Source organism: Lepus europaeus, chromosome 1 (genome assembly GCF_033115175.1).
Source record: "Lepus europaeus isolate LE1 chromosome 1, mLepTim1.pri, whole genome shotgun sequence".
Lineage (NCBI taxonomy): Eukaryota > Metazoa > Chordata > Mammalia > Lagomorpha > Leporidae > Lepus > Lepus europaeus.
In genome coordinates this window covers 14,635,274-14,662,018 of record NC_084827.1, presented here as the reverse complement: position 1 = coordinate 14,662,018, position 26,745 = coordinate 14,635,274, and the positions used below count along the sequence as shown (strand labels likewise).

Here is a 26,745-nt window from a genome sequence, read left to right as displayed (position 1 = left end):
GGGAAGGAGTCTCAGCAGGACAAGGAGAACAGACAAGGCAACAACAATCCGCAGGCAGAGGCACGGTAAAGTAATTGCGCCGGCCATGGTGGGGCGGTCACCCCGGGAGGCTTACTTCACACACTTATGGAAGCTTTCATGCTCTGATGGGCATCTCTCTGGACGTTCTTCCTGAGCAGCAAATCTGCAAGGTGCTAAATCTATAACGCCTTTGCCTCCTACCACTAGGCAATCAAGAGAGCAAAGAACCCGGCGGCATGGAGTTCTGGTAGCCATCCCAGTAATCCTCCATTTCTTCTCTTGCTTGCAAGCCTAGCAGGGTCTCCCCTCACTTGCTTTAGTTTTTTTTTTTTTTTTTTTTTTAAACTTATTTGAAAGGCAGAGTTAGTGAATGAGTGAGAGCAAGAGAGGGAGGATATCGTTCCATCTGCTAGCTCACTCCCCAAATGGCCACAACAGCTGGGCTGGGCCAGGCCAACGCCAGGAGCCAAGAGCTTCAGCTGTCTCCCACGAGGGTACAGAGGCCCAAGCACTTCGTGGGGTGTTCTCCACCGCTTTCCCAGTTGTGTTAGCAGACAGCTGCACTGGAAGTGGAGCAGCAGAGACACGAACTGGGGCCCGTATGGGATGCCAGCACTGCAGGCAGTGGCTTTACCTGCTGCGCCATGACGCCCACCCCATCCCTTGCTTTCCTGCCAACCAGCTGAGGCACAGTGGGGATGGGTACCAGGTAACATTATCAGACGGTTTCTCAGAAAGTTGAGGGAAGACGAGATCTTGGTCAAGCATTTGTTTATTCATATAAGATAAATCAGACACTGTGCCAAGGGCTGGCAACCCAGAAACAAGCAGGCTAGGAGCACTGACCCCTGCAGCCCCTGGAATGTGTGCTGTGAGCAGGCTGCAGGAGACAGAGCACACGGCACTGCCAGCACTGCCGAGAGGGGCGTCTCCACCCCAGCAGACACTTCACACCCGCCAGGGCTCCAGGCCGGGACCTTTATTTGCACACAGTGTTTGCACTCACTTTCAGAAGACACACCCAGGATTCCGTCACAGTTCTCTTCAGGACAAAGACCAACATGCTTTAGTTATCTGCTAAGGACAAAATTACTCAGAATTCTATTTCGAGTCAAAGAGAAACACAACACTACAGACGTAGGGTCTTGATGTCAGCTCTCTGCAACGTGGTTCTTCTCCAGGTGTATTTGTGTACCTGCTGCGGTCATTGTCGCCTGGGGAGCAGGTCCGCCAGCAGGCACAGGGCGGCCTCGCCGGTTTAGAATTCTTTCTGACCTGATGTTTTTTTTGTTCCTGTCTCCACTCTCTCCGTTAAGTATCTGGCACCATGGAATGAAGCCAGCCAGAGGTAGGGTAAAAACAGCAAAAATAAACAAACTCTTTTCCAAATACAGAGGGAAATGGCGGCACACACACGCAGCCCCCACTTGGAGCTGTAACGGAACAGGCAGCATTTCTTCCTGCTCACACGCGCCCACTCGTACAGTCACACACTGCCCCATACTCTTACCCACGGAGTTGCATGCTTTGAACAGCAACGTTTATAAGAATTTGTAACAAAATAGATGGTGCACAGATATAAATACCCTATAAAATCTACAAAAACACCCAGGCGCCCCAAAGAACAGAGGCAGACACAGGTCCAAGGTTAATTACAGGTCCTGCTCAGGAACAAACGCAGGTGCAGGGAAGCAAATGGAAGGTCGGTAAGGGTGAGGAGGAGGGGGATAAGGAAGTAAGGGCATCAGAGAGGAGAGGCGCTCAGGCCATGACCTAAGTTGGTTATCAGAATCCTTTACAAGTATCCGGGAAAACACAAGAGGTCTATTATGGGTTGGCACCGACCAACTCAGCTTACAGCACTGACCGATTTCAAATACTACAGCATTTCCTGTGGCTAGCTGGGCGGTTAGAGGGAACAACTCTCTGAATTGTGTCCACATCTACAGAACTTGGTATCAGCTCACCTAGTGACTAACGGGTGTTCTGGCTGGATGAAAAATAAGCCTCCAAAAAAAGAATTATTCGTTTAAAAAATGAAAAATCACTTAGAACATGCCAACAGAATTTCAGTAAGGACACGTGGATTCAGACATCCACTGTCTTCTCCTGCCACCTCCCCGGTCGCATAGCCAAGCTGTTGAGCGCACACAGAGTGGCACGCACCTTGCACTTCCTGGCCAGGGCCTGTCCTTTGCCATTTGATCTTTGCTCTGGAGAGGAGTGTTGGGCGTCTCAACCACCACACTCTTTTGTAAGCAAACCCTCTGCTCTGTTTCTGCAACACAAAGCACATGGTCCTGACCCAGGCAAAGAGGAGGAGCCACTCGTAGACATTTCTCCTCCTGCAGGTGAGAATGGCCCTCTCTCAAATGACTTATTTGCCCTTTGAAGAAAGGCTGAAAACAATTCCTACTTGCCTTTAAAAATAAGTTAGCCAAAGGGAATGTGTGTGTGTGTGTGTGATAAATGGTTAAAAGAAATACAGTAACTGGGGCCAGGCATACTCCCTTCTATCCAACTCAGAGAAAAGCCAGTGCCAGGGCGGCGCTGGCACTTGCCCCACAGCAGCTGGACTGTCTCTCCTGTCCACCATGTTCCCTGTTACAAAGTGCAGAGAGCCTCACTGACAAGCTCCAAGTCCAGCATCTAAAGCCTCACGGGCCCAGTTAAATGCTGTCTGTGTGCATTCACCTGTCTCAACCAAAACACCTGATTCTCTGCTTTAACACGGAAAGGGTGACTGGAGCTGCATGGCAGTCAGCCAGCTGCTTGGGGCGGGCTCCCCTGTGACCGCTGCCTACAGGAGGGGGTTCAGCACTCGGCATTCGCGACACCAGCAGTCTGAGGAGGGACCCTCACGTAGCTCAAAACGAGGAGGTTTGATTCCAGGGGATGGATTCACACCTATGCTGGCATTTGAGGAGACCCCACCGGTGGCCCTGGCAAGTGCTCAATGTCCAGGACAAACAGGCCTGCCAGCCCAGGGAGCGGGGTGCAGAAACAGCACCCACATTGTATGTAACAGATACACCCCTGCGGCAGGGCTGCGCCCCTCGCCTGCTGCCACAGCTTCTCAGCCCCACAGAGCAAGGCTCCAGACAGTGGGATACACACCCACACCACCCCCAGGCCGCCCAGCAAGCATCCCGATCTCAGAACACAGTCTGCACCCAGCCGGAAACGCAAGGCCTTTGCAGGTGAACGCTAGGAGGCCTAGTTGCTTCCAGGAGAGGATGCACTTGGCTGAGGTTAACAAAGGTCTGGGGTAAGAGAAGAAAGGAGAGATACGAGAATACTGGCTTCCCACGATGCCTGCACTGTGCTGACGGCATTCCGCTCCCAGGATCCTCCGCCGGGAGGAAACCAGGCCCCTGAAATCATCAGCGAGAGCGGCAGGTCTCTCCTAACAGCAAACCCTTCCCCCGACACCCAGTGACCACATGAAGGACCTTAAACAAGAGAGTGCCTCTCGGCGTCCTTGGGATTTGACCTGACTGACACCCCACATCCCCGCCCACTGCACAGCCTAGCCTCTTCAGTAGCCTGACGGGTCAGGGCTCTAGGAAACAAAGTCTTCCAGAGCCTAACCCTCCCACGTGGCTGCCCTGGGAGCGCCTGGCTGGGCCCACAGTGGGGGCTGAGCAGGGCCGGCTGTCCCGGAGCCACACTGCCCTCCCCAGCTCAGCCCCAAGCTAAAGGGCTGCACAACAAGGCTGGGGGCCTCTCCCTGGCGATCCGTACACAACTCTCCTCGCCTCTGAGCGCTGTGCCTCGAGGTCCACTGCAGGACTCTCTAAGCACAAAAAGCAAGCGACAGCTGATTTCTGCAGGGGGAAATAAAGCAAATGGGGGCGGGGAAATAAAGCAAATGAGGGCGGGGCAAAGAAGCCCTCCAGCTCGGCTCACAGGGAACACCACTGTTCTCCAACACGTGGGAGGAAGCCGGGGCCGGGGGCCTGGCGCTGCCACTTGCTTGGGCACTCAGCTCGCCCCGCTGACCATGGTGTGTGCAGCATGACTGACTGTGTGGGGATGCGATGGGAGAAAAAAGCCATGGATGACGACGACGATGATCAGGACAGCAGGGAATCACCAGGATGGCAACGGAAGGCGTAGCTGTGTCCCAAGTCTGTGCATATAAAACTAGCAGCTCTAGGGGCGTGGAAGTCCATAAACAAGTATAGCACTCAATTTTTTTGGTAAACAAAACAGAAATAACCAATGAAAGGGTTGTCCAGAAGTATAGAACTGGCCTTTCTTTCTACTTTGGGATTCATGGATTTCTACTCAGAGTCTACGGATGTCGTCTGTATGGCCAGGAGATGTTGAGGCGTCGTCTCCTGAGGACCCTCTGGTCCAGTACTGGGGGGGACATGATGACCCGGTGGCCAGAACATCACCAGGTCCCCCTCTCGCGGTGACACTCCTGGGCAGACCTCAGTTCTCCTTGTGGCCTTTCTGGGGCTGACTCTCTGCAGCCCCCAGACTGTTCCACACCTCTGTGTACAGCAGGGTCCCGATGAAGACAAGCGAGGTGCCCAGCCAGTGCCAGCCGGTGAAGGGGTTCTGGAAGTACAAGATGGAAAAGATGAGGCTCACAAACTTGCGCAGAGTCACGACGAGTGTGACCGTGAGCGAGGCACATTCCGTCGTGAGGATGAACACGCCCCGGATGCACACGTACCTGGGAGAAAGGAGTTAAGGCGGCGGCGTGGACCTGGGAGGTGAGGGCGGAAAGCCCGAGGGTCTGCGAGGGTGGCCCTGAGGCTCCTCCTCGCTGGACGCCCTGCAGGATTCCCACCCTGCCACTCCACCCACAGCCCCCCTCAAACCGGCCAGAGACCTCCTCTTATTCCGGAGTCTCTCAGCACTTGGCCCCCTCCCAGCTAACGACAGGTGCCACTCTCAGTAAGGCGGACCCCAGCACCTTGGTCTGATCTTGTCCCCGCCCTTCCACAGCTCTTCTTCCTAAAAGGGACTCATAGCGCCCGTGTGAGGTGGCTTCAAGGATGAGGTTGATCTCAATCCGATTCACTGTTTCAAAGCCTTAGCGACTTCTACAAGGTGGTTCAAAATAACCATTTAAAAAAAATCAAGTGTTGATGGGTTTGAGATTTCAGAACTTTGTGGCAGCTTGTGGTAACGAAATCACTGCAGGATATTGGAAAACTCCAGGCAGAAATCAGTTTTAATCAGTCCGAGGGCTCCTACATATCTACCTGGGGGAGCTTCTCCCCATCACTCCCCGTCTGACCGACTAGCGCACCGCTAGTATCTCATCCGCCCTGCACAAGACAGCTCCCTTTCCCGCTCTAAGCACGTGACAGCAAGACAAACTCCAAACTCATGGTAAGGAGAAAATAACACACATCCCTCCGCCAAAGTCACGTGGAGGCCTCAGACACAAAGACAGCAGAAGAGTGCAAAGGATACTGAGTGATGACGTTCATGAGCAGGTAGAACCACATGATGGGCATGGTCACGCCGACGACTGGGATTTGATAGGATTCTGCGAGGGTTGAGAGAGGACACGGTCACGTCACTTTGGGATAGCTTCACCGTTCTTCCGAACGAGGGAGGGCAGCAGCCTGCACGGAAATAGCACAGCAACCCCTCCTGCTTGCAAACAGCTGTGGGCTAGGGATCGCGTTACTCGCCGTGGTTGCCGTCTGCCACAGCCACAAGGGTCACGGCTATGTGGGGACAGACAGAGAGCTTCAGGACCGTCCTGCTGATGGTCGGAAAGGGTTGAGCAATTCAGAGCCTCACAAACTTCCTTACGTGCTGTGAATCTTTATCACACACACACACACACACACACACACACCCCTTTTTTTTATGCCAGATGGGAGAAGCAACACAGCAAAGGCAAACCGCTGTTGTAACTTCACAACTCACGTTCAGGAAGCAAACAAATATCTACTGACTCCTACCGTCATTCTGAAAATGCAGTTACTGTGAGATGAATGTGCAATGGAAAGCCTCGATAATTAAAAATTAAGTGGGGGCCGGCGCTGTGGTGCAGCAGGTTAAAGCCCTGGCCTGAAGCACTGGCATCCCATATGGGCGCCAGTTCGAGTCCCGGCTGATATACTTCTGACCCAGCTCTCTGCTATGGCCTGGGAAAGCAGCAGAAGATGGCCCAAGTGCTTGGGCCCCTGAACCCGTGTGGGAGACCCAGAGGAAGCTCCTAGCTCCTGGCTTTGGGATTAGCCCAGCTCCAGCCATTGTGGCCATCTGGGAAGTGAGCCAGCAGATGGAAGACCTCTCTCTCTTTCTCTGCCTCTGCCTCTCTATAACTCTGCCTTCAAATAAATAAATAAATCTTAAAAAAAAAAAATTAGTGACCGGCGCTGTGACATAGCAGGTCAAGCTGCCCCATGCGATGCCACCATCCCATATGGGTACTGGTTCCAATCCTGGCTACTCCACTTCCAATCCAGCGCCCTGTAAATGCCACCCGGGAAAGCAGAAGATGGCTCAAGTGCTTGGCCCCTATACCCACGTGGGAGACCCGGGAGAAGCTCCTGGCTCCTGGCTTCAGCGTGACCCAGCCTTGGCAACTGAGGCCATGTGGGGAGTGAACCAGAAGAAGGGATATTTTTGTCTCTGTCTCTCCCTCTCTCTCTGTAATTCTGCCTTTCAAATACATAAAATAAATCTTTTTAAAAAATCAGTGCCGCCGGCACACCGCACTGATCAGAAGCCAGGAGCCAAGTGCCTCCTCCTGGTCTCCCATGCGGGTGCAGGGCCCAAGCACTTGGGCCATCCTCCACTGCACTCCCGGGCCACAGCAGAGAGCTGGCCTGGAAGAGGGGCAACCGGGACAGAATCCGGCACCCCGACCGGGACTAGAACCCAGTGTGCCGGTGCCGCAAGGCGGAGGATTAGCCTAGTGAGCCGCGGCGCCGGCCAAAAGCAATCGCTTATACTGTAGATGCCTGTAACTAATTCCGCTTCCTCCTGCTGCCTAGCTCCTCTGCGGCTGTCATCACCGTGCTCCCCTCCTGCTCTGCTCCAAGGCAGCTGGAGTGCGGTGTGGGCATGAGCAGCAGCAGTGGGAGCCGGACCGCAGCCCAGCCTGGCCAAGCGCCGCTCTCCACACTGGGCCATGGCCATGGGCTTTCATTTGCTAACGTCGCATGCCCCACTCCAGTGCAAACCCCAATACCAAAGCAATGCAGAAAATCTGAAGGTGCTCGCTTCCTCCATTTCAATAGCTGAGGTGCACCTGTAAAAGGTTCTCCTCCCGCGACTACTGACTAATGCCCCGTCCCCTTGGAAAGTGCAACAGGGATGTTTCAAGAGGATTTGGGTAAGATCATGAAAACGTCCTGGTCAAGTCGAGTAAAACGGAGACCCTGCTTCAGAAACCGTCAGGCAGTTCTACCAAACGATCCCCAACTCACCAGACTTATTAAACAGAACCGCGTGGTCATAGATATCGGAGGCCAAGAAGATGAAGCCAGGGAGCGGAAGGGCGTGCTATGGGGAAAGAAAAAACAGTTCATATACATTTAGATGCGAAAACATGGTGGAATAATCAGAACAGGCTTACAGTGACTCCGAGTGGTCAAAGTCATCTGCCAAGCGATAGGAAGCAGCGCGAGGGAGACTGACGCCCCAAACGTCCAGCCCCTGCCCTGTGCAATCTGACAGCCACTGCGGACAGAGCACGAACTGGAGCCAGTGTCCTGTCCTCGGTGAAAAAGGCGGAGAAATTTAAACACGGATCATTCGGCTCGAAGGGATTCCCTACATTCTACTATTTTTGAGAAAAGTGAAGCCAACAAAATACACTTTAAAACGATAAAAATGCAGCAGCCATTTCTAAGCGTTCAGAAAACCAGTGGGGAAAGACTGAGGACAATCTGAGGTCAGGGACAATGGAATGAAGACAGGAATAAAGAGATGGACAAGAAAAAGGAGACAGGGAGCCAAGACAAAGGGGCCTGACCCCACCCCCCACAGTAATAAGAGCCCACGACTCACAGCCACGGAGCTCTACCACGTGCCACGCATTGTGATGAAAAAAACATGTGAACAAGGTAAAATGTTTAACGTTTTCAATTCTCAGCCACAGACTCCAGCTCCAGTTAACTCTCACACTGCTTGCCTGCACCTTCAGTACAAACAGTTGGCAGTGAAGAATCCGGGGGGATACAGAGCACAGAGCTGACCCCCTCGCCCTGGCCTTGGGGCACTATGCTCGGGTGCATCTCAGTAAGAGAGGGGGAGGCGGGGCAGGTGGCGCCAGGTGCACAGCTTCAAACAAAGAGGCTCAAACACACCTCATTCGTACATCAAACTTTCTGTCAAATGGAGACAGCCCACCTGGCAGGTCTCCCGCAACAATCGCTCCGATGCCGGCCCGCACGCATGCGCCGCCGGTTGCATGTGGCTTCTGGGACTTGCTTTCTGTCATTTCTAGGTGTGCCTGTTGGTCTTGGCCTGATTTCAGTTATAGGAACACTGTGGGCCAGGGTTCCTAGTCCCTGGGGGTTGCCCCTGGCTAAGGGACAGGTTTGACTCACACCAGCTGTTGTGACTGTCCTGTGGGAGAACACTGGGCCCCGCATGGACACGAGCACCCTGTCCCAGAGCTGTGCACCAGCAATAAACGGACTTTCGGAAGGACAGCACGTGGCGCCTGGAGGAACCCGTTACAGCCTGGGGATTTCTATCCTCCCACGTTCGGGCGTTACTTACGTTATAGAACAAGGCCTCCTTGGAGTGTTTCCCAAACTGTCTGTAGAGAGTCTCCTGGAATATACCCATCCTTGCTGACATCAAAAGGGCAAAAGTCAGTGCCCCGATACCTGAAAAAATAAACACTGGGTTACAAGAACGAACATTTCCAGATGTTTCCTTAAAGAATACTTATTGCTTAAAGTTCTACAAATTTTGTATACTAATTCTAGAACAGGTACAAAATGTTAAAAACAAAATCAGTCACAATATTACCATCCAGTCCTCTATAATTTTGTACAACTCTATATACATATGTACGTATGTACATATTTTTTGCATTGGGACAGGATCAGATTATACACATAATTTTATAACTCATTTTTCTCACCATCTTTTCCTTGAAGTCATTAAGGTTTTTTCAAAAGTGTGGGTTAATGATTGCTTATCACTCTATCATGTGGCTGTCCCATACGTCAATGTCTTACAGTAAGAGAATCATTTCCAGTTATTTTATCATTAACATCAATGTATCCTTGTACACAGATCTTTAAACAGGATGCTGATATGTCCTTAGGATAAGCTTTCACAGATGGAATTACGGAGTGGAAAGGCTGTGGACATTTTAAAAACTCAACCCCCGGTACTTTTCGGGAAAGGCTGTCAGCTGATACCCTAAACAGTTCATACGGAGTGGCCCTCTTACTGCGCCCTTGGCTGCACTATGACCATCATTGTCATCTTGCCAATGTGACAGACCAACAACGAACAGGTTTTGTATTTTGCCTTCAATTTGCATTTCTTTTATTAATGTACTAGTGAGGCTGAACCTAAAATTATTGAACAAAATTTTTCCCCATGAATTGTAGTTCACAGCCTTTGCAAATTTTTCTCATCACGCAAAGTATTTCCCAAATAGCTCATGAAGACCTTCCTGTGCCAAGAAACAAGGAGAACACAGTTCTTTCACTGCTGTTTCTCTTTCATTGGTCAGTCTCTGTCTGTTACCACGATCACCAAAAGCCCTGGTAAAAGGTTCATGTCTGGATAATCCAGCGGGTCAGCAAATCTCTACTGGAGTTGTCTAATTCCACAGAGATACTTGTCTTTTTAGAAGTTCCCCAGGAGATTCAGTCCAATTGGGAACACTGCCATATGGAACAGCTAACCTAAGAAATCTAAGATTTTGAAATGGGCCCCTTGGAAATCGACTCAGTTGCTCTAATGTGCCTTCTACCTGGCAGACACATCATGAAGAAACGGGCAACACTCCAAGCACCGCTTTCTAAGAATGTGATGAGCGTGCAGACACACGGTTCCCTCTCCATGCCAGTGGCAACCAAGGAAAACGTGGGTCCATGCTGCGGGACACACTGCCTTGACATTCGTTTTTCATTCCTTGGACGCCAAGCTACAGGGGTGTAGGATCCCATGTGCCCCCTCTTCCGTGGATCATTTGTTCAGCAGAAGCTTCTTGCCAAGAAACATGTCCCTTAGGAGCAAACTCAGCAAACACAACGGCAGAGGCAATTAGCTTGACTGTAATTACTGTACTTGCCTAGTAACCACCATGCAAATGCCTGGAATCCATCATTCTCACTCAAGCTGGACTGGTGGGAAGTCTAGGAAATAAGAAAATACACTAGGTACAGAGACCAGAACTACAAGGAAGATGGCAAAATAGGAGGGAGATACTTATGCTATTCATTTCCCTCTCCTCTTCTCTTTCAGAGATTTGAATCCTTCTATTACAGAATTTATTTTATTAATGAGTGCTGGTAGCTGGCCCCCACGGCAAGTAGTAAACATAAATGATTTGCAAGCTGATTCTTACCACCTGCTTTGCTGACATGAACGTGCAAATAAAAATCCCCACGGACACCAGGGCAATGGAAGTGTATTTGAAAATACTGTACCTGCAAAAATAAGAACAAAAACACCTTAGGAAAACACAGATGCAAATGCGAATTTCCGATGCTATTTATAGTCAGATGGTTCATGTCAGTATATACATGAAGGAAGCCGGGTGCTGACTGCTTTCCAAACATCTCACCTTCGTGTTTGAAATGGCTCGTTTCCAGCAGTTTATTGACCAACAGATCGCTTCTCAGAAAACAAAAACAGATACAGACCAGACCCCACACTCCACTCTTCCCTCAAGAGGGGCCAGCGCTGTGGCATACTGGGTAGAGCTGCCGCCTGCAGCACAGGCAGCCCATATGGGCACTGATTTAATTCCCAGCTGCTCCACTTCTGATCCAGTTCCCTGCTAATGTGTCTGGGAAAGCAGCGGAAGACAGCCCAAGTGCATGGGCTCCTGCATCCATGTGAGAGACCAGGAAGAAGCTCCTGGTTTCAGATCAGCACAGCTCTTGCTGTTTGGGGAGAGAACCAGCAGATGGAAGATCTGTCTCTCTCCCTCTCTCTTTCTCTGTAATCCTGCCTTTCAAATAAATGAAAAAAATTTTTTAAAGAGGCCAAATGAAAGCTTGACTCCATCTAAACTGAGATCATTTGTCACTTCTCCTGTCTCTGGGGGGCCCATACCTGAGTCAAGAGACATCTATGTCACTGAAGAGGAACAAGAGATTATGAGGGCTGGCACCGCGGCTCAATAGGCTAATCCTCCACCTAGCAGCGCCAGCACACGGGGTTCTAGTCCCAGTTGGGGTGCCAGATTCTGTCCTGGTTGCCCCTCTTCCAGGCCAGCTCTCTGCTGTGGCCCGGGAAGGTAGTGGAGGATGTCCCAAGTGCTTGGGCCCTGCACCCTATGGGAGACCAGGAGAAGCACCTGGCTCCTGCCATCGGATCTGCACGGTGGGCCGGCCACAGCGCACCGGCCGCGGTGGCCATTGGAGGGTGAACCAACAGTAAAGGAAGACCTTTCTCTCTCTCTCTCTCACTGTCCACTCTGCCTGTCAAAAAAAAAAAAAAAAAAAAAAGATTATGAGAAAATGATCCCATTATCCATTCTCTGGGAAGGATATTTTGGTCCTAATCTCTGAATGACTTAAATGTTATTTCTAAATGCTGGCCTAGTTGGAAGAAAATGCAATTTCTAGAGCTATGAGCAATAGTCACAGTGGCGTGTCACATTAACTAAAATAGCACCATTAGTGTCCCTCTCAGATTCCTGCTGATCAAGCAAAAGGCTCCTGGCAAAAATTTAAAAAAAAATAAATTAAACTCATAAGAAGAACCATCTGAGATTTCTCTTTCTCTCTAAGATTTATTTATTTATTTGAAAGGTAGAGTGACACAGAGAGAGAAAGATAGAGCTTCATGTTCCATCCACTGGTTCATTCCCCAAATGACGTCCATACTAGCTGGGGTTGGGCCAGGCTAAAGCCAGGAGCACAGAACTCCATCCAGGTCTCCCACATGGGTGCAGGGCCCCAGGACTTGGGCCATCTTCTGCTGCTTTCCCAGGTACATTAGCAGGGAGCTGGATTGTTCAGTGGAGCAGCTGGAACTTGAACTGGTGCTCATATGGGATGTCAGCACCGCAGGTGGCGGCTTAACCCACCATACCATACCACACCACCAGTCCCACATGTGAGCTTATTACCCTACGACATTGTACTGTTCTGGTTACAGGAACTCCTAAAAGGCCAACAGAAGTATCTAAGAAGCAGAAAAAGAGACAATAGCTGTAAGGGCTCAGGGGACCATGCAGGAGAAGGCTGGGTGGGGCAGTGGAAACCACAGGGGCAGACACAGACTTCAGTGTGGAAAGATCAAGATAAAGAGGTTTGCAGTTCAGACCAAACAGTGAAGGAGCTGGGGAGGTGAACACAGATGTGCTCTGAGTCCTGCAATGAGCAGCATACTATGAACTCTGGCTAACATAAGTCATTAGTTCACTATTTTAGGTAACTTAGGGAAATATTGTAGCTCTATGTGTGATATGCACAGAACAATCTAAAGGGGTTAAGTGGATAGATTTAAGATGACAGACTCAAAAAAAAAGTTCTTAAAGGAAACCAAGATTTTAAGAAAGGCCTCCAAAATTAAAAAAGAACATTTATTTATTTGGTGGAGGGGGGAAGGGGAGAGACAGACAGAGCTCCTATCTGCTGGTTCACTCCTCAAATGCTCCCACTAGTCAGGGCTGGGCCAAAGCTGGAAACTGAAAACTCAAGCCAGGTCCACATGGGTGACAAAAACCCAAGGACTCGAGCCATCATCTGCTGCCCTCCAAGGCCTACAGTGACAGGACACTGGAGTCAGGAGCTAGAGGTGGGAATGGAGCCCAGCCAGGCATTCCAGTGTGGGACACAGGCATTGTAGTGGGCATCTTAACTGCTGGGCCACACACCTACCCTGCCCCTGCCACTTTGAGGCAGTATCAGCAGCATACGATTCCTTTTAGAACACGTTCTTTTATATTCCTGTTATGACCCAAAATCAAAGGTTGGGAGGGATCCCAGGTGTGTCCCAAGGTGGAGCCTACGCTAACAAGCAGCTCAACAGTTACTTCAAATGTGACCATTACATATGCGTGCTTAAATGCAGAGAACCTACAAGAAGTACTTTTTTGGGAGACCACTGTCAGGAACAGTCTTTTTAATATCTCTGATGATTCTTCCATTCACTATGCCGTTCTGATAAGCACCTTCTAGGCCAGCACTGTCCCACAGAACTTCTAGGATGCTGGGAACGTTTGTCACCAGTCATACGTGGCCAGTGAGACTGAGGACTGAATGTTTAATTTTATTTAATTTAAATCATTTAAATTTAAATCAGTCACATATGGCTAGAGGCAACCATACCGCATAGAAGTTCTACGTCAACCGGCTTTGTAGGTTAGTATGATATTAAAGATGCATTCAATAACACCAAGAGCTAACCAGCTTACACAGAGAGGGCGCCACACCAAAGCTACAGACAGGCCTTCTTACCTGGCCAACTGCTGGGCAAAGTCCACCACTGGGGATCATTGTTAGAGAAAGAACTAAGGAAAGGTAGATTGCCAAGAGCAACCTCACCACCACCGTGGGCAAAGGACTCCAGGTGACTAGTTTATGGATGGGGCTTAGAACACCATCCTCACATGCAAAATCCAAGGCAGTGTTTACCTTTTCTTCAGAATGATAATTCCTAGAATCATGTTGGCAATCAGAGAGCCCTGTGAAGGGAGACAACCGTGATTAGGGAAAGAAAATTCCAGAGGGATATGAACATGGACAAAGGAAGCAGCATGAAGGCGCCTGGCAGGAACAGTTCATAAGGTTCAGTCGTTCTTATCATGGCAAAAAGCACAGCCCCTACAAATCTATCATGTAAAATAATAAAAAACCTAAAAAGGACAGTGAGTAGATGATGATTCTCAGTAACTGCTTACAGCCGACACCACAACTAGTAGGAATAAACGATCGTACAGACTTATTTTTGTCAAGGTTCTCGGCTGTCTTATCTGTAAGAACTTCTAATAAGTGTCTCCACAGCCCCAGTTTCCATAAAAGAAGTCATGCAGGGCTGTCTTTCTTCCCTGGAAAGGTGTCAATCAACCACCACATGGTTACTACAAGTCTACTAGGTGTCCAGTGCTTTGAAGGTCACCGGAATTATAATCACTTCTGGAAGGTCCCTTCAGAAATAGCACATCCAGTCTCACAAAAACCTCAGACTACACGGAAATGTTATGGTTCCAACAATGGCCCATTCCGCCTTCTTCTATAATTCCAAGTACATCCCCTGCAGTGGTGTTTGCTTTTCAGGGAACATTCTGTTCTCATTTAGATCCACGTTACACACACATCTTCCACCACACCGCAGCCAAAGAGGAAAGCCTCACTGCTCTGGGAGAAACCCTATCTTCATCAAGAATGTCCTTTTATTAACTCAAGTTTCTGCTTAAAAACTCTGGGAAGTATCTGCTTCATGCACAAGAAGCAAATGTCATTTTATGGAAGACCGAAACAAGAAGTGGCAAGAAACATGTTAAATCACATTCGTAGCAAGTATGAATATAAAATCAACCAGAGGAAAGAAACTGAAGGTAAACTCTGTCTCGGGGAAATTTTCTTTGTCTCTTCATCAGTCGCCCATGAAGTCTCAGATGAATCCAAGGAAATCATCCACTTTCAGATTCTCGCTTCTCTGCCTCCGGCCTTCCCAGGGGAAAGTCATCCCTGCTCACGCATGTGGCCACCCTTTCTTTTTCCCTGGACTTCTACCTTTGCCACATGATCAGACTTTCTAGTTAATGGAGGAGCACGCAGCACTTACAGATCTAAACACCATGTGCAGGGGCATGGCAATGTTGAGATTGAGGGCATAGTTGTTGACCACGCTGACAGTGAAGAACATGGTCACCATGATGGTGTAGTATCTGAAATGCAGAGAGCAGCGCATCACACGGAAGCCACGACTTCAAGAAAATCCAGCAGGGAAGGCAGCAGGTAATTTAAAACATACTAACCTTATTTAATATTAACCTTACTTCTGCTGCATTAAAGGACTGTATCATTATTATTACATAAAGCCAAATACCGAGTATGTAGAAACTAACATGGTAAAAGTGTGAATTATAGAATTTTCAAAAGGAAATTGAACTTTAATATTTTTCAAGTATATGAAGCAACTCAAAACTAGGCTTTACCATTATGTTACCTAATAGATATCGGTGGTTATTTTTGTCTAAGTGCATGGATGATTTTATTTTTATATTAACTATTTGTATATAGTTTTCAAATCCCACCAAAGAACTCGAAAATGGCAAATTCAAATATTTTCTCTTTGCGCAGGTTTATGCTATTTATTTTTACTATTTCTAAAGAAAAGATTTGCTATGTCAAAGCTTACTTTCAGTGTAGCAAATGTTAAAATTTTCCCATATTATGAACCAGTGGCTTCCAAATTAATGAGGACACATAGGACCTACAACCTTATATTAAATAATTGAGGACCCTGTTTTTTGAGAATTTTGGGGTCTTAAAAAATAATAAAAAAGAAACACGTAAAACATCCAGTAACTGTAATAACCTGGAAAGATACAGGGGCTAATACAAATGGACAATTATGAAAAGATAAATAATTTTGTATTTGTATGTCTCCATTTGATCTTGAAAATACTTAAGATGCCTTTTAAAACATACTAGGTTAAACCATTCAAAATCATCTTTTTTTTTTTTTTTGGTAGATCAAAAAGGGCTGAATATCAGCAATTTCAAGATTTAATCGAATATATTCAATGTGAGAAAAAACAGTATTAAAAATAAATGGCCCGGCCGGCGCCACAGCTCACTAGGCTAATCCTCCGCCTGCGGCGCCGGCACACCAGGTTCTAGTCCTGGTCGGGGCGCCAGATTCTGTCCCGGTTGCTCCTTTTCCAGGCCAGCTCTCTGCTATGGCCCAGGGAGCACAGTGGAGGATGGCCAAGTGCTTGAGCCCTGCACCCGCATGGGAGACCAGGAGGAAGCACCTGGCTCCTGGCTTCAGATCAGTGCAGCGCGCCGGCTGTAGCAGTCATTTGGAGGGTGAACCAACGGAAGGAAGACCTTTCTCTCTGTTTCTCTCTCTCACTGTCTAACTCTGTCAAAAATAAATAAATAAATAAATGGCCCAAGAATGCAGGGCCAGGGTATGTACGTGGTTCCATGTCCATCAGGGAATGTTGGTGCTTGAGCAGTAACCCCCATCATTTTACACTTCTGCACATCTGACGGCTGCAGCAACACTGAGAACCCCAGCGATGCAGACCCGTCACGACAGCAGTCCAGCAAGGCTGAACCAGCAGAGTCTGAAGTCAGAGGAGCCTGACAAGGAGCGCAGAACACAGTGTTGCACACAGGCAAAGTCATGGGCGTGCAAAACCGCCCCAATGGCTTCCTCACAACTCACAGGTAACATGCTACTGGGGGCTGACGAGGCTTCCTGCCAAGTGTCGTCTTGAGGAGATGCATTTGGAGATAAGGGGAGTTCGTCAAGGTCTTTCAGGAGAATTAATTCAACTATTCCACACTGTTGCCTACAGCGCACTGCCTAGACACTGCTTATGGGGATGAATGATATGAACGAGATTTTGATTAAGGTTTCACACAGGGACAATAACAATAGCCATCCCAGACAGGACACACAGGACAGCACGGCTGGATAGGATCATGGGCAGCCTCAAAGAACAAGCTGCGTGGTTTGGTCTGCATGGCCAACAACATGGTAACTCCCAGGAGGAGGGTGACACGCTATAAGGTGGAAACAGACGTGGAGGGCTGAAAGAAGGGCAGCCAGCAAGGGTACAACCATAAAAGTTATGGTGACAGTGAACGTGCTCCTAACCTGTGCAAGTGACTGGGGGCATGGGAGGTGACAGGGCAGGGAGGCAGAAAAGGCCCAGAGGATTCAAAAGATGCTGGGGCTTCCACTGGGACACAATCGCTGATCTATAGAACAGCAGGTGTTAGGCAGCTACTATAACCAATGAAAAACAAAAAAGTATTTAGAATGCTTGGCATCACCCTGGGGAATACACTTCCGATCCAGCTCTCTGCTGTGGCCTGGGAAAGCAGCAGAAGATGGCCCAAGTCCTTCCCTGCATCCGCGTGGGAGACCCAGAAGAAGCTCCAGGCTGCTGGCTTTGGATTGGCCCAGCTCCGGCTGTTGCAGCCATTTGGGGAGTGAACCAGCAGATGGAAACCTCTCTTTCTCTCTCTGCCTCTCTATAATTCTGCCTTTCAAATAAATTTCTTTTCTTTTTAAAGTATAGCATCGATAACAAGATCGAGGCTGACTTTCCAAAGCAGGCTATTTAGGAATGCTGCACAAAGAGCCCTACAGGGATGAAGCTTCATTTTAGTACTGATCTGTTCACACCAGAGTCTCACTCTCTGGGCGGGCACCGTGGCACAGCGGGTTTAGCTGCCCCCCGACCCGGGACAACTGCAACACATATCCCAGTGCCTGAGATCGAGTGCTGGCTCCTCCACTTCCAATCCAGCTTCCTGCTAAAGCACCTGGGAGGCAGCAACTGAAGGCCCACGTACTTTCATCTCCAGTCTCTCCCAACAAAAATGTTGAATTTCAACATATTGTTTATGAGAAGAACCACTCATTTTCTATTTGGCACCATGGAGTATAAATATCTGTACAGCAAATTTGGACTCATAGGTAGAAATTTGTCAATATTTTTTTAAAAATATATTTTTAAAATTTATTTAAAAGTCAGAGTTACAGAGAGGGAGAGACAGAGGTCTTCCATCTGCTGGTTCATTTCCCAAATGGCCACAACAGCCAGGGCTGGGCCAGACTGAAGCTGCGCACCCAGGTCTCTCACGTGGGTGCAGGTGTCCAAGCACTTGGGCCATCCTCTGCTGCTTCCCCAAGCACATTAGCAGGGAGCTGGATCAGAAGTGGAGCAGCCAGGTCTTGAACCAGCGCCTACATGGGATGCCGCCGTCACAGACGGAGGCTTAACCTACTACGCCACAATGTTGGCCTCGATGTCAACAATTTTGATTTGGCCTGCCTTTCATTTTCTTTTGAGGTGAAATTCAAAAATAGTAACAATGCAGTGGCACTCAGTATACTCACAATGCTATGTAACACTCATTCATCACTCTTAGCATATTTGATAATATTATCAACACAGGAAAGCATCCAAGACTATTAAAAAGTTGTGGTCACACCAGGCCTTATGTCTGATCCTATCTGTTCTCTCTCTCTGAGAGTACTTCAAACTCTCAGTGGGAAATGAAATTAAAAGATACATTTGTGTTTGATGGGAAAAAACAAATGAAACCTACACATACAGGGGTCTTCAAAAACTTCATGGAAAATGTATACTATGAAAACAGAGTTGAAACCCAAATGCTCAGTGAGACTTGAGTGTGTCATACCGTAGTGGGATAGCTGGCGGCTTCCTTCCCAAATCAGCTTCAAAGAGGAAGCCTTCCACAGCAATAAATAAAAACTGTGCAAACGTCACAATGTTCCCGCATCCTGGATGCTTCCTGTACAGGGAGGAACAAAAAGAAAACATTAGGCACAAAAGCTGACCTGAAGGGCACTCACACGGGTGACATCTGTGGTTTCAGCCAAAGAGGAGCAGGGATCTCTACCTCGGTGTTCCTAGCCCACGGATCTCGTGGATTCGGCACCGCACCCTAAGAGAGGATGTCAGGCTGTCCTCCATCACTCTTCGCTAGGTGTGGCAGGTCACTCTGACATACTCCTGCCTCCTCAAGTACGATCAAGCCATCTTAGTAAGTGGAAGGAAATCGTCATATATTCTTACTGGGAATCTCACTTAACAAAAAGCCCTCGGTCAGGGTTCTAGTTAGCCTCGGGAGCACAGCCCGAGGACAAACACGCTAAGGTCTTCAAGAGTGTTTTTATATCCCTCCTGAATAGGGATCAACTAGAATGCTGTCAAACAAAGAAATGTGTGTTGACGACATGGACACTGCTTTAGACAGGTGCCCCCAAAGGGGCAAAAACTGGTTCTTGAGATGGGTGGAAAATCTTGATCTTATGTACAAGTATAAAACACACACACACATTTCTCTGCATAAACCAGTGTGCACTATATCTATGGAGGGGTGTAAAAAAATGTCTAGGGCTGGGCATCGTGGCGTGGATTACGCTGCTGCTTGGGATGCCAACATCCCGTATCTGAGTGCTTGAGATCAACTCCTCCCTCCGCTTCCAATCTGGTTTCCTGCTAAAGTGCACCTTGGGAGGAAGCAGCTGATAGCTCAAGTAGCTGGGCTCCTACCGCTTACATGGGAGACCCACATGGAGTTCCTGGATCCTGGCTTTGGCCTGGTCCAGCCCTGGCCGTTGTAGGCATTTGGGGAGGGAACAAGTGGATGGGGATCTCTCTCTCTACCTTTCAAGTAAATAAACTAAAAAAAAAAAAAAAAGAAAGAAAGAAAGAAAACATGCCTACAAAGGGATCAGGGAGGCAACAATGGAAAAAGATGGAGAAACATTCATCTCCGCAGCCATTCCTACAGTGTCTCATACACATTAGGAACTTTTATGCTCATTGACCTGAACGGATTCTCTCTCGAAATCTAGGTAACAGTCGGAGAAATCTTCCAGTGAGTGTTAGGAGCAAGTTTACAGAGTAGAAGATGTCCTCCTGACATCCCTCTTGGGGCACCTGGTGAACACAAGGCCCCAAGGTGTGTGAGCGTCTCTTAAGCTTGCACTTCACCCCGCTCGGCTGTCACTGCAAGAGGCATATAGAGAAAGCACTTATCCTTGTTCACCTGAACCTCCCAGATTACCTATAATATCTCTCTTCCAACCTCCATCGTTTGTATTTTCAAGACATTTATTTACCTGAAGCTCGTGAAAAGAGAGAGATTTAGCTATAGTATTACACATTAGCACAATGCTATGTATCAAAATCAACACCATTCTCTATTGGTGGTATTGCTATTTTTTTTGAAAGTTTTTTTTTTTTTTTTTGTGGTATTGCTATTAAGCAGCAATGTCGAGATACACAAATTCCTAAATACACCATTCAGGCATAGAAATAGACAACGGCAGGCGCCAGCCAGTGTTGAAGTTAGATTCACCCTCTGACGCAGAACTGCTACCTATGAAGGTTTTCTTACAAACTACTGTTCTAGATGCAATTTCTCTTTTGGCCCTTAAGTTCAAGGGACACGGCTAAACTTTGCAGGAATCCATAAAGAATCATGGGAGGTATTTACCTCATTCAAAGAGCTAGTGTAAATCACTAGCTTAAATACGAGCGACCTGAGAAGGAACTTGAGTTCTAGATGGTTCCTCGCACAGTGCTTTGTCAAGTCTGGCCAGAAGGCTCTTTGAAAAAACACAGGGCTGAAGAGACTCATTTGCTCAGCTGAGCTGGGGCCCTGGAATCTGCACTTTGAAGAGTTCCCCACTTGACTGCAATGTGCAGCCAAGTTGAGAACTACCAGCCTTGGTCTGGGGAAGTGGCTGGAAGTGTACGTGGATGATACGCAGGCAACCCTCGTGCTGCCCCAGGGCTGAGAATCAGCGTGCTTCCCAGTGGTTACAAGTACTCCCGGTGACATACAAGGTCACTTATCATGTGGCTTATCATGTCACTTATCATGCAGAAGTTAATCAACTCATGAAAGTCTAGCCCTTTCTTCTTTAAAATGGGATCAGTATTAGTATATTATGGAGTAAATCAATCCCTGGAAAGTACTTAATACAGTACCCACCAGAGTGAAAAAAGCAAAATGTACCACACGATGACCAGTATTTAGGATTTTGCCATACTGAAAGGTCTTCAATCTCAGTATAATCGCACTTGCAAAGACCTTCACTCAGATTGGCCATTTCCCCCCTCATTTATAAAAGCGGTATATGACTGTGGTAGTGAGGAATCCATGAGAAAATACACATGAAATGCCAAAGCACAAGACTTAGCCCTAGAGACCCAAAAGTCCCCTTGTTTTGCCTTCCATTTTCTCTCTACCAAAAGCTTGGGCCAATTCCATGAAAGAACAATGTCTGAGAATGTTTTATGAACAAAGTCAGGCACCAGTTTGGAGGGAGCTTCCAACATGAACAAGATCACATCCCTGCCCTTGGGGAGATCGCAACAGGATGAGGGAGCAAACTTGAGATATGAGCCAGTAAGAGCCCAGCACCTCGTAGAAATGCAGGAGGTATAAGCCAGTAAGAGCGCAGCACCCTTGCACCCTCGCACCCTCGTGCGATGGTCAGGGGCCAGATGTGTCCCATTCGCTTGTATGCGCCACACTCTGGCTTCCAGTGAATGGATGTGGGATGCCTGACTGTAAGCAAAGGTGATGCACACGATTAACATCTGCACACAAGATAAAAAGCAATCATTTATTTCCAAAAAACAACTGATGGTGCCAGTGTATTCTCTATAGGACTTCTAAAAAGTTTTTTTTTTCTTTTTTTCTTTATCTTTTTTTTTTTTTTTTTTAAATGGAGGTAAGTTTTATTACGCCTCTATCATTGCTAAAGACACAAAGGCTGTGTCTTTAGCACTAAGTGAGGTCAGTCTCCCAGGGCCTCATGATAAAAAAATGATGTCTGCACCTGCTCTTATCATTACTTTTACAATATAGTGGCTTTTAGTATGGGTTTTTAGTTGTGCAAATATCACCACTACAGAATTTTAGAGCATCCCAAAAGAAATCCCATGTCCACTGGGAGCCACCCTCTTATTTGCTCCCCCAAGGACATGTAACAACTCTCCTTTTCCATCTCTTACTTCTACAGGATTTTAGACTCTCAACCTTTTTTTTTTTTTTTTAATTTAATCAGTCTTTAAGCATTTTAAGAACACATATCATTGTATAGTTTTTATTTTAATTTAAAGGATCCATTTTAGAACTTCAGAGTAAAAGCTTGGGCTGTCACCCTTACATTTCTTTAAATAAAGTTTGCTTTGAACTTTACTCCTCAGGAGTTAATCAATGACTGCAAATAGTTCCTCTTTGAATTGTCCTTGGCAAGAATTTTGCTTTCTTAATTGCCAAACACAAACTTTGAAGAGAATACGTTGGGCAGATAGTTTATGGCTTTTCTTTTTCTAGAGAGAGAAAACTTTACCTAATTCACCATCACACACTTGACTGCAAAATCAAACGGGAAAAAGAAAATGTCTCAGACGGTTTTCCTGACGTGAGACGGACACGCCACGTCATCAGCTAACGTGTTACACATGGAGGTAGCATGAGCTTCCCCGAAGGAGAGGATCACACACTCCTCCAAGCCTATGAATCTGCTCAGTAGGCTGCACTGTGTTTCACACATTTCCAATGGCTCCACATAAAAATTCAGAAAGAAAAACCTAAATTTCTTTTTCAAGTTGGAGAAATGGGAGAAAATATACTAATCTTCCTACAACCCAGTCACTTTAGCTTTTATATTTATTTATTTATTTATTTTTTTATTTTTTGACAGGCAGAGAGGACAGTGAGAGAGAGAGACAGAGAGAAAGGTCTTCCTTTTTGCTGTTGGTTCACCCTCCAATGGCCGCCGCGGCCGGAGCACCGCTGATCTGAAGCCAGGAGCCAGGTGCTTGTCCTGGTCTCCCATGGGGTGCAGGGCCCAAGCACTTGGGCCATCCTCCACTGCACTCACGGGCCACAGCAGAGAGCTGGCCTGGAAGAGGGGCAACCGGGACAGAATCCGGCGCCCCGACCGGGACTAGAACCTGGTGTGCCGGCGCCGCTAGGCGGAGGATTAGCCTATTGAGCTGCGGCGCCGGCCTAGCTTTTATATTTAGTGCACTACATGCCACTGATGAAGGCACCTAATGGTTTTTAGGAAGCTGAATTAAAAAACACCGCTTCTGCTGTGAAAACTGACGAGTTTTCAACAGCGATGTCCCAAGTTAAAGGCAAAATTCCATGGCCATATCTAGAAAGAGCCTTAAGGGCCATCTGGCCTAACCAGTTCTCATGGGACGGAACTGGAACAGAGGCTGTGACCTGCCTATGCACCTTTGGAAAGGGCTGCTGGCGTTATCACTGATTACATTAATAAATTAGCCCCGCTGTTTTATGGCAATCCATTATTGTATGCAAAAACGCAGATTTACAAAAAAAAGGTACACATGGAATGACGACCTATTAGAACAATTATGCAAAGCCCTGTAAACGGAAGCTCCCATCATGACAGGAAACATTTTATAAAGTCATGTTTATCCAGACTTTGCAGGATCAGCTCATAAAACGAGATTTGCCTGTATTGAAGCAACATCGTAAGACAGGCCAACTACCCTTGGTGTGCTTTAGGCTTTACACGTGCATCTCATTTAATCCTTCAGAACTACAGGGCTCACAGACCTGGCACACCTCAGACTCAGCTGCGTTCACGTAATGCATCCAAGAGCTCACAAATTAGAAACGGGGCACATCAACTGGCCGCATAGCGTGTTGTCAGAAAGCCTGTGGCAAGATTTAATGCAATGGTGTATTCAACACAGACATTACACTATTCTTCTGTGACCTTCATTTCCACAGCTGGCCTGATTATATCATCTTATTATATGTTAAAATCAATTTCCAAATGGCCCTCCTTTGACATACATCAGACTGAGAGCCAGGTAGATTTTTTCATTTTCATTTCTCTCATCCCCTGCTCTTAAGTAACAGATCTTTATCAACACTCTCTGCCTTACAAAACAGCAGACTCTCTTACAGCAAAAATTAACCTTACACAGTTCACCTTAAGTGAACCGGTTGCTTGGGAGTGACTTAATCAATGGTATCAGATAAAATGGATTTCCAGGAGGCACCCCGTGAAGAACTGGGTGATCAGAATCTACGGGCCGCTCAAGTTCAAACCTAACAGGTAGTTGGGAAAAAGTACTGGAGTAAGGAGGTGGACATCCTGGGGTCCGGCCTGACTCGGGCACTTACAGGTGGTAAAAGGCCCCCCAGCTTCTTGGGCCAACAGAGATAGTTCTCGATTTATCTAGATGATTCTCGATTTCGATGGTCAATGGAGATCCGGTAAGATGCAGAAACCTGGGCCGGACAGCACCACGAACACTCTCAGGGAGCTGAGACGGGGCTAGCCAAGACTTTAATCCCTTATCTGAGCTTACCAGTCCTCAGCCTGCGGTCCCTTCTGTGACCGCTTCTAGCCACTGGCCCCTGCACAACTCTACTGGCCAGCCTCCTCCACGAAGCCCACCTGGTTTCCCTTTTGGGAAAGGGTCAGAAAGTGGCACCTCAAAAATGCATGCTCCCCAAATTAGCCCATAACACCCTCAAACCAGAAATGTTCTCTCGGGTCACCTGGACCGATTTCCTGAGCAACGCGTGCTACATCTCTGAGAAGGGGGTATGTCTGGGCAAAGTATCCATGACCCTAACGCCAATTTTAAAATAACGCTTTGCAGTTTGCAGCCCACTGTAATGCATTTTGTATTACAAAATGACATTTTTATTTATTTATTGGTTTTTTTTTTTTTTTTTTTTTTTTTTTGCGGCGCGTCCCAATCAGACGTCGTGGCTCAAAAGTCCAGAGACGGGCTCGGACGGGAAGTGGGGAGCCCCCCGGGTGCCGTCAGCCCCCTTGGCCTTGGCCCCAAGCCCCACAGGACCCCCGGACTCCCGTCCCCGGGGGTGGCGAGCTTCGGGGGCGACAGTAACTGAGGGCCCCGGCCGCCCGCTCCCTGCACAGGGGGGGCTCCTCGCCTCCCGGCGCGGGAACGGGACGCGTCACTCACCGGGCCAAGAGCTCAAGGAACACCACGTTGCTGCAGCAGCCCGCGAACACCAGGCTCACGGCCAAGGCCGGGTGCATGGCCGCTGCGCGGGCAGGGGGCGAGCGCGCCTAAGACGCTCGGCCGCCTAAACCTCGGCCGCAGGAATCCGGCCTGAGGCCCCCGCCGCTGCACAGAGCATCGGCAACGTTCCTGAACGCCGCTCTCCCCGGGGGCCGCCACGACGCTGCCGACCGGGGAGCCGTAGTTCGCAATCAGCCCGGCCCCATTCATCCCAGGGGGCGTCTAAGGCCAAGCTAGACTACAAGTCCCAGGATGCCGCGCGCGCACGTCTGCCCGTGACGTGACCTCGTTGCCCGGCAGCTCCGCGGCCGCCGAGAGGGCGAGGTGCCCGGCATGCCTCACGCGACCGGCGACCGCGGGGCCTGCTGGGAAGTGAGGGCTGGCTTTCGGTGTTCGCGCGAGACCGAACGTGTTCGGTGAGTTCCGTACGGGGCTCCGGGCGTCTGCGCTCCCACCCCGGAGCGAGCGTGATGGAGTCAGAAGGTGTGAGGTGAACCTGGACCGGTTTAGCCGGCTTCCCCGAGTCCCGGTCTGCCGTAGTTGCCTGCTCCGTGGCTGCTGTGCGTGGTAAAACACTCGATACGTGGAGCGCCTCCTCGCTGACAAGTTCACAGTTACCGGTGGGGCGCCCCGCACGCGGGTGCACCTGCTGGGGGCTGCAGGGCTAGGGGGTTCTTTAGTTAAGTGTGGCGGGGCCGCAGCCCCGTGCCGGGTGCTCCCAGACGCTGGACTGAGCCGGATTCGGGCTCCCCACCCGTGCTAGTTCTTGTTCCCACTCTGCTTACAGGGGAACGCATTAGAATTACTTAGGGGAACTGTTTAAGATACAGGATTCTCACTCAAACCCAGGGATTCTGATCCAGCCGGTCTGACCCGGGGCCCACAAGCCCCGGATGTTTCAGATATAGTCTCCAGGCCCCAAACCGCGGGGGAAAAAAAAATCTATACAAAGTGTGTTGTGGGGCCTGAGACAGATTTGGGACTGTTCACGTCTCCCAGGAAATAAGCCCAACGCAGCGTTTTGGTCGCGTTCCAAAGCCCTGCTTAGCTTTGCATTCGCGTTCTCTGCTGTTGGATGCCATTGCTACTTAAATGTGTGGAAGTGCTGATCAGCAGAGCTAACGGGGAGTGGAAAGGAAGTGGAGACGTGTTGAGTCCGGCCGAAAGCGGCCTTGCAAAGTGGACAGGGTGTGCACGCGTATTTTACAGGTGCAGACCAGGGGTGTCCTGTGCACGGAGCAGGTGCCTCACAAACATGGGTTGATTCTGTGAGTTAGGGTTGCACTGCGTGCCCGGGAGTGGAAGTGCTCCGAGAATCCCATGGGAAGATAGGCAGTGGGCCTCGTCCCCACCTGATGGCTGGCAGGGGCGTCTTTGACAGAAGGGCTGGGACCTTGGTCATTTGCCAGGCTCTCTGAGTGACTTGACAGCAGCGAAGGCTGAGAACTGCTAACACAAAGCAGGGGAGTAGCTTAGAGGGCCATGATTAGGGCCAGCCGCTGTAGGTCACCTGTAGGACTGTGCCATAGGCCAGCTAAGTTAGCATCCCTGGGGAGGGGCCCAGGTAGCTGCTCAGGTGATTCCAGTGTGCTGCCTCTGCTGAACTCTCTCTGGTTCTCAATTCTGACTGCACAGCAGAGCAACACGGAGTTTTACTTACAAACAGAAGCAGGCCCACTGCAGACCAGCTAGAGCAGGCTGTCTGGGGGTGAGGCTCAAGCCGTGCCGGCCTTACCACCTCCGCTGTGTGTGTGTAACCCTGCCCCGAGGAAAGCCGGGCAGAACACCTTTTCTGATTTCGCCGGAGG

General features: G+C 48.8%; 1 protein-coding gene across 2 annotated transcripts; it reads right to left on the bottom strand.

The window, feature by feature from the left end:
- Window positions 1–759: 759 nt before the first annotated feature.
- Window positions 760–25,149, bottom strand: SLC35B4 (solute carrier family 35 member B4). Of its 2 annotated transcripts, none has more exons than XM_062198570.1 (10): window positions 24,878–25,149; window positions 18,549–18,662; window positions 14,944–15,046; window positions 13,791–13,840; window positions 10,547–10,628; window positions 10,271–10,334; window positions 8,734–8,843; window positions 7,434–7,509; window positions 5,458–5,612; window positions 760–4,708 (listed from the first exon to the last, which is right to left on the bottom strand). In XM_062198570.1, exons 1-10 carry the CDS (start codon window positions 24,952–24,954, stop codon window positions 4,421–4,423), a joined length of 1,119 nt encoding a protein of 372 aa, XP_062054554.1. In that variant the 5' UTR covers window positions 24,955–25,149; the 3' UTR covers window positions 760–4,420. The 2 variants fall into 2 exon arrangements, with proteins under 2 accessions (XP_062054554.1, XP_062054642.1); XM_062198658.1 differs by having other exon boundaries at window positions 5,458–5,533; window positions 24,878–25,146.
- Window positions 25,150–26,745: the final 1,596 nt, after the last annotated feature.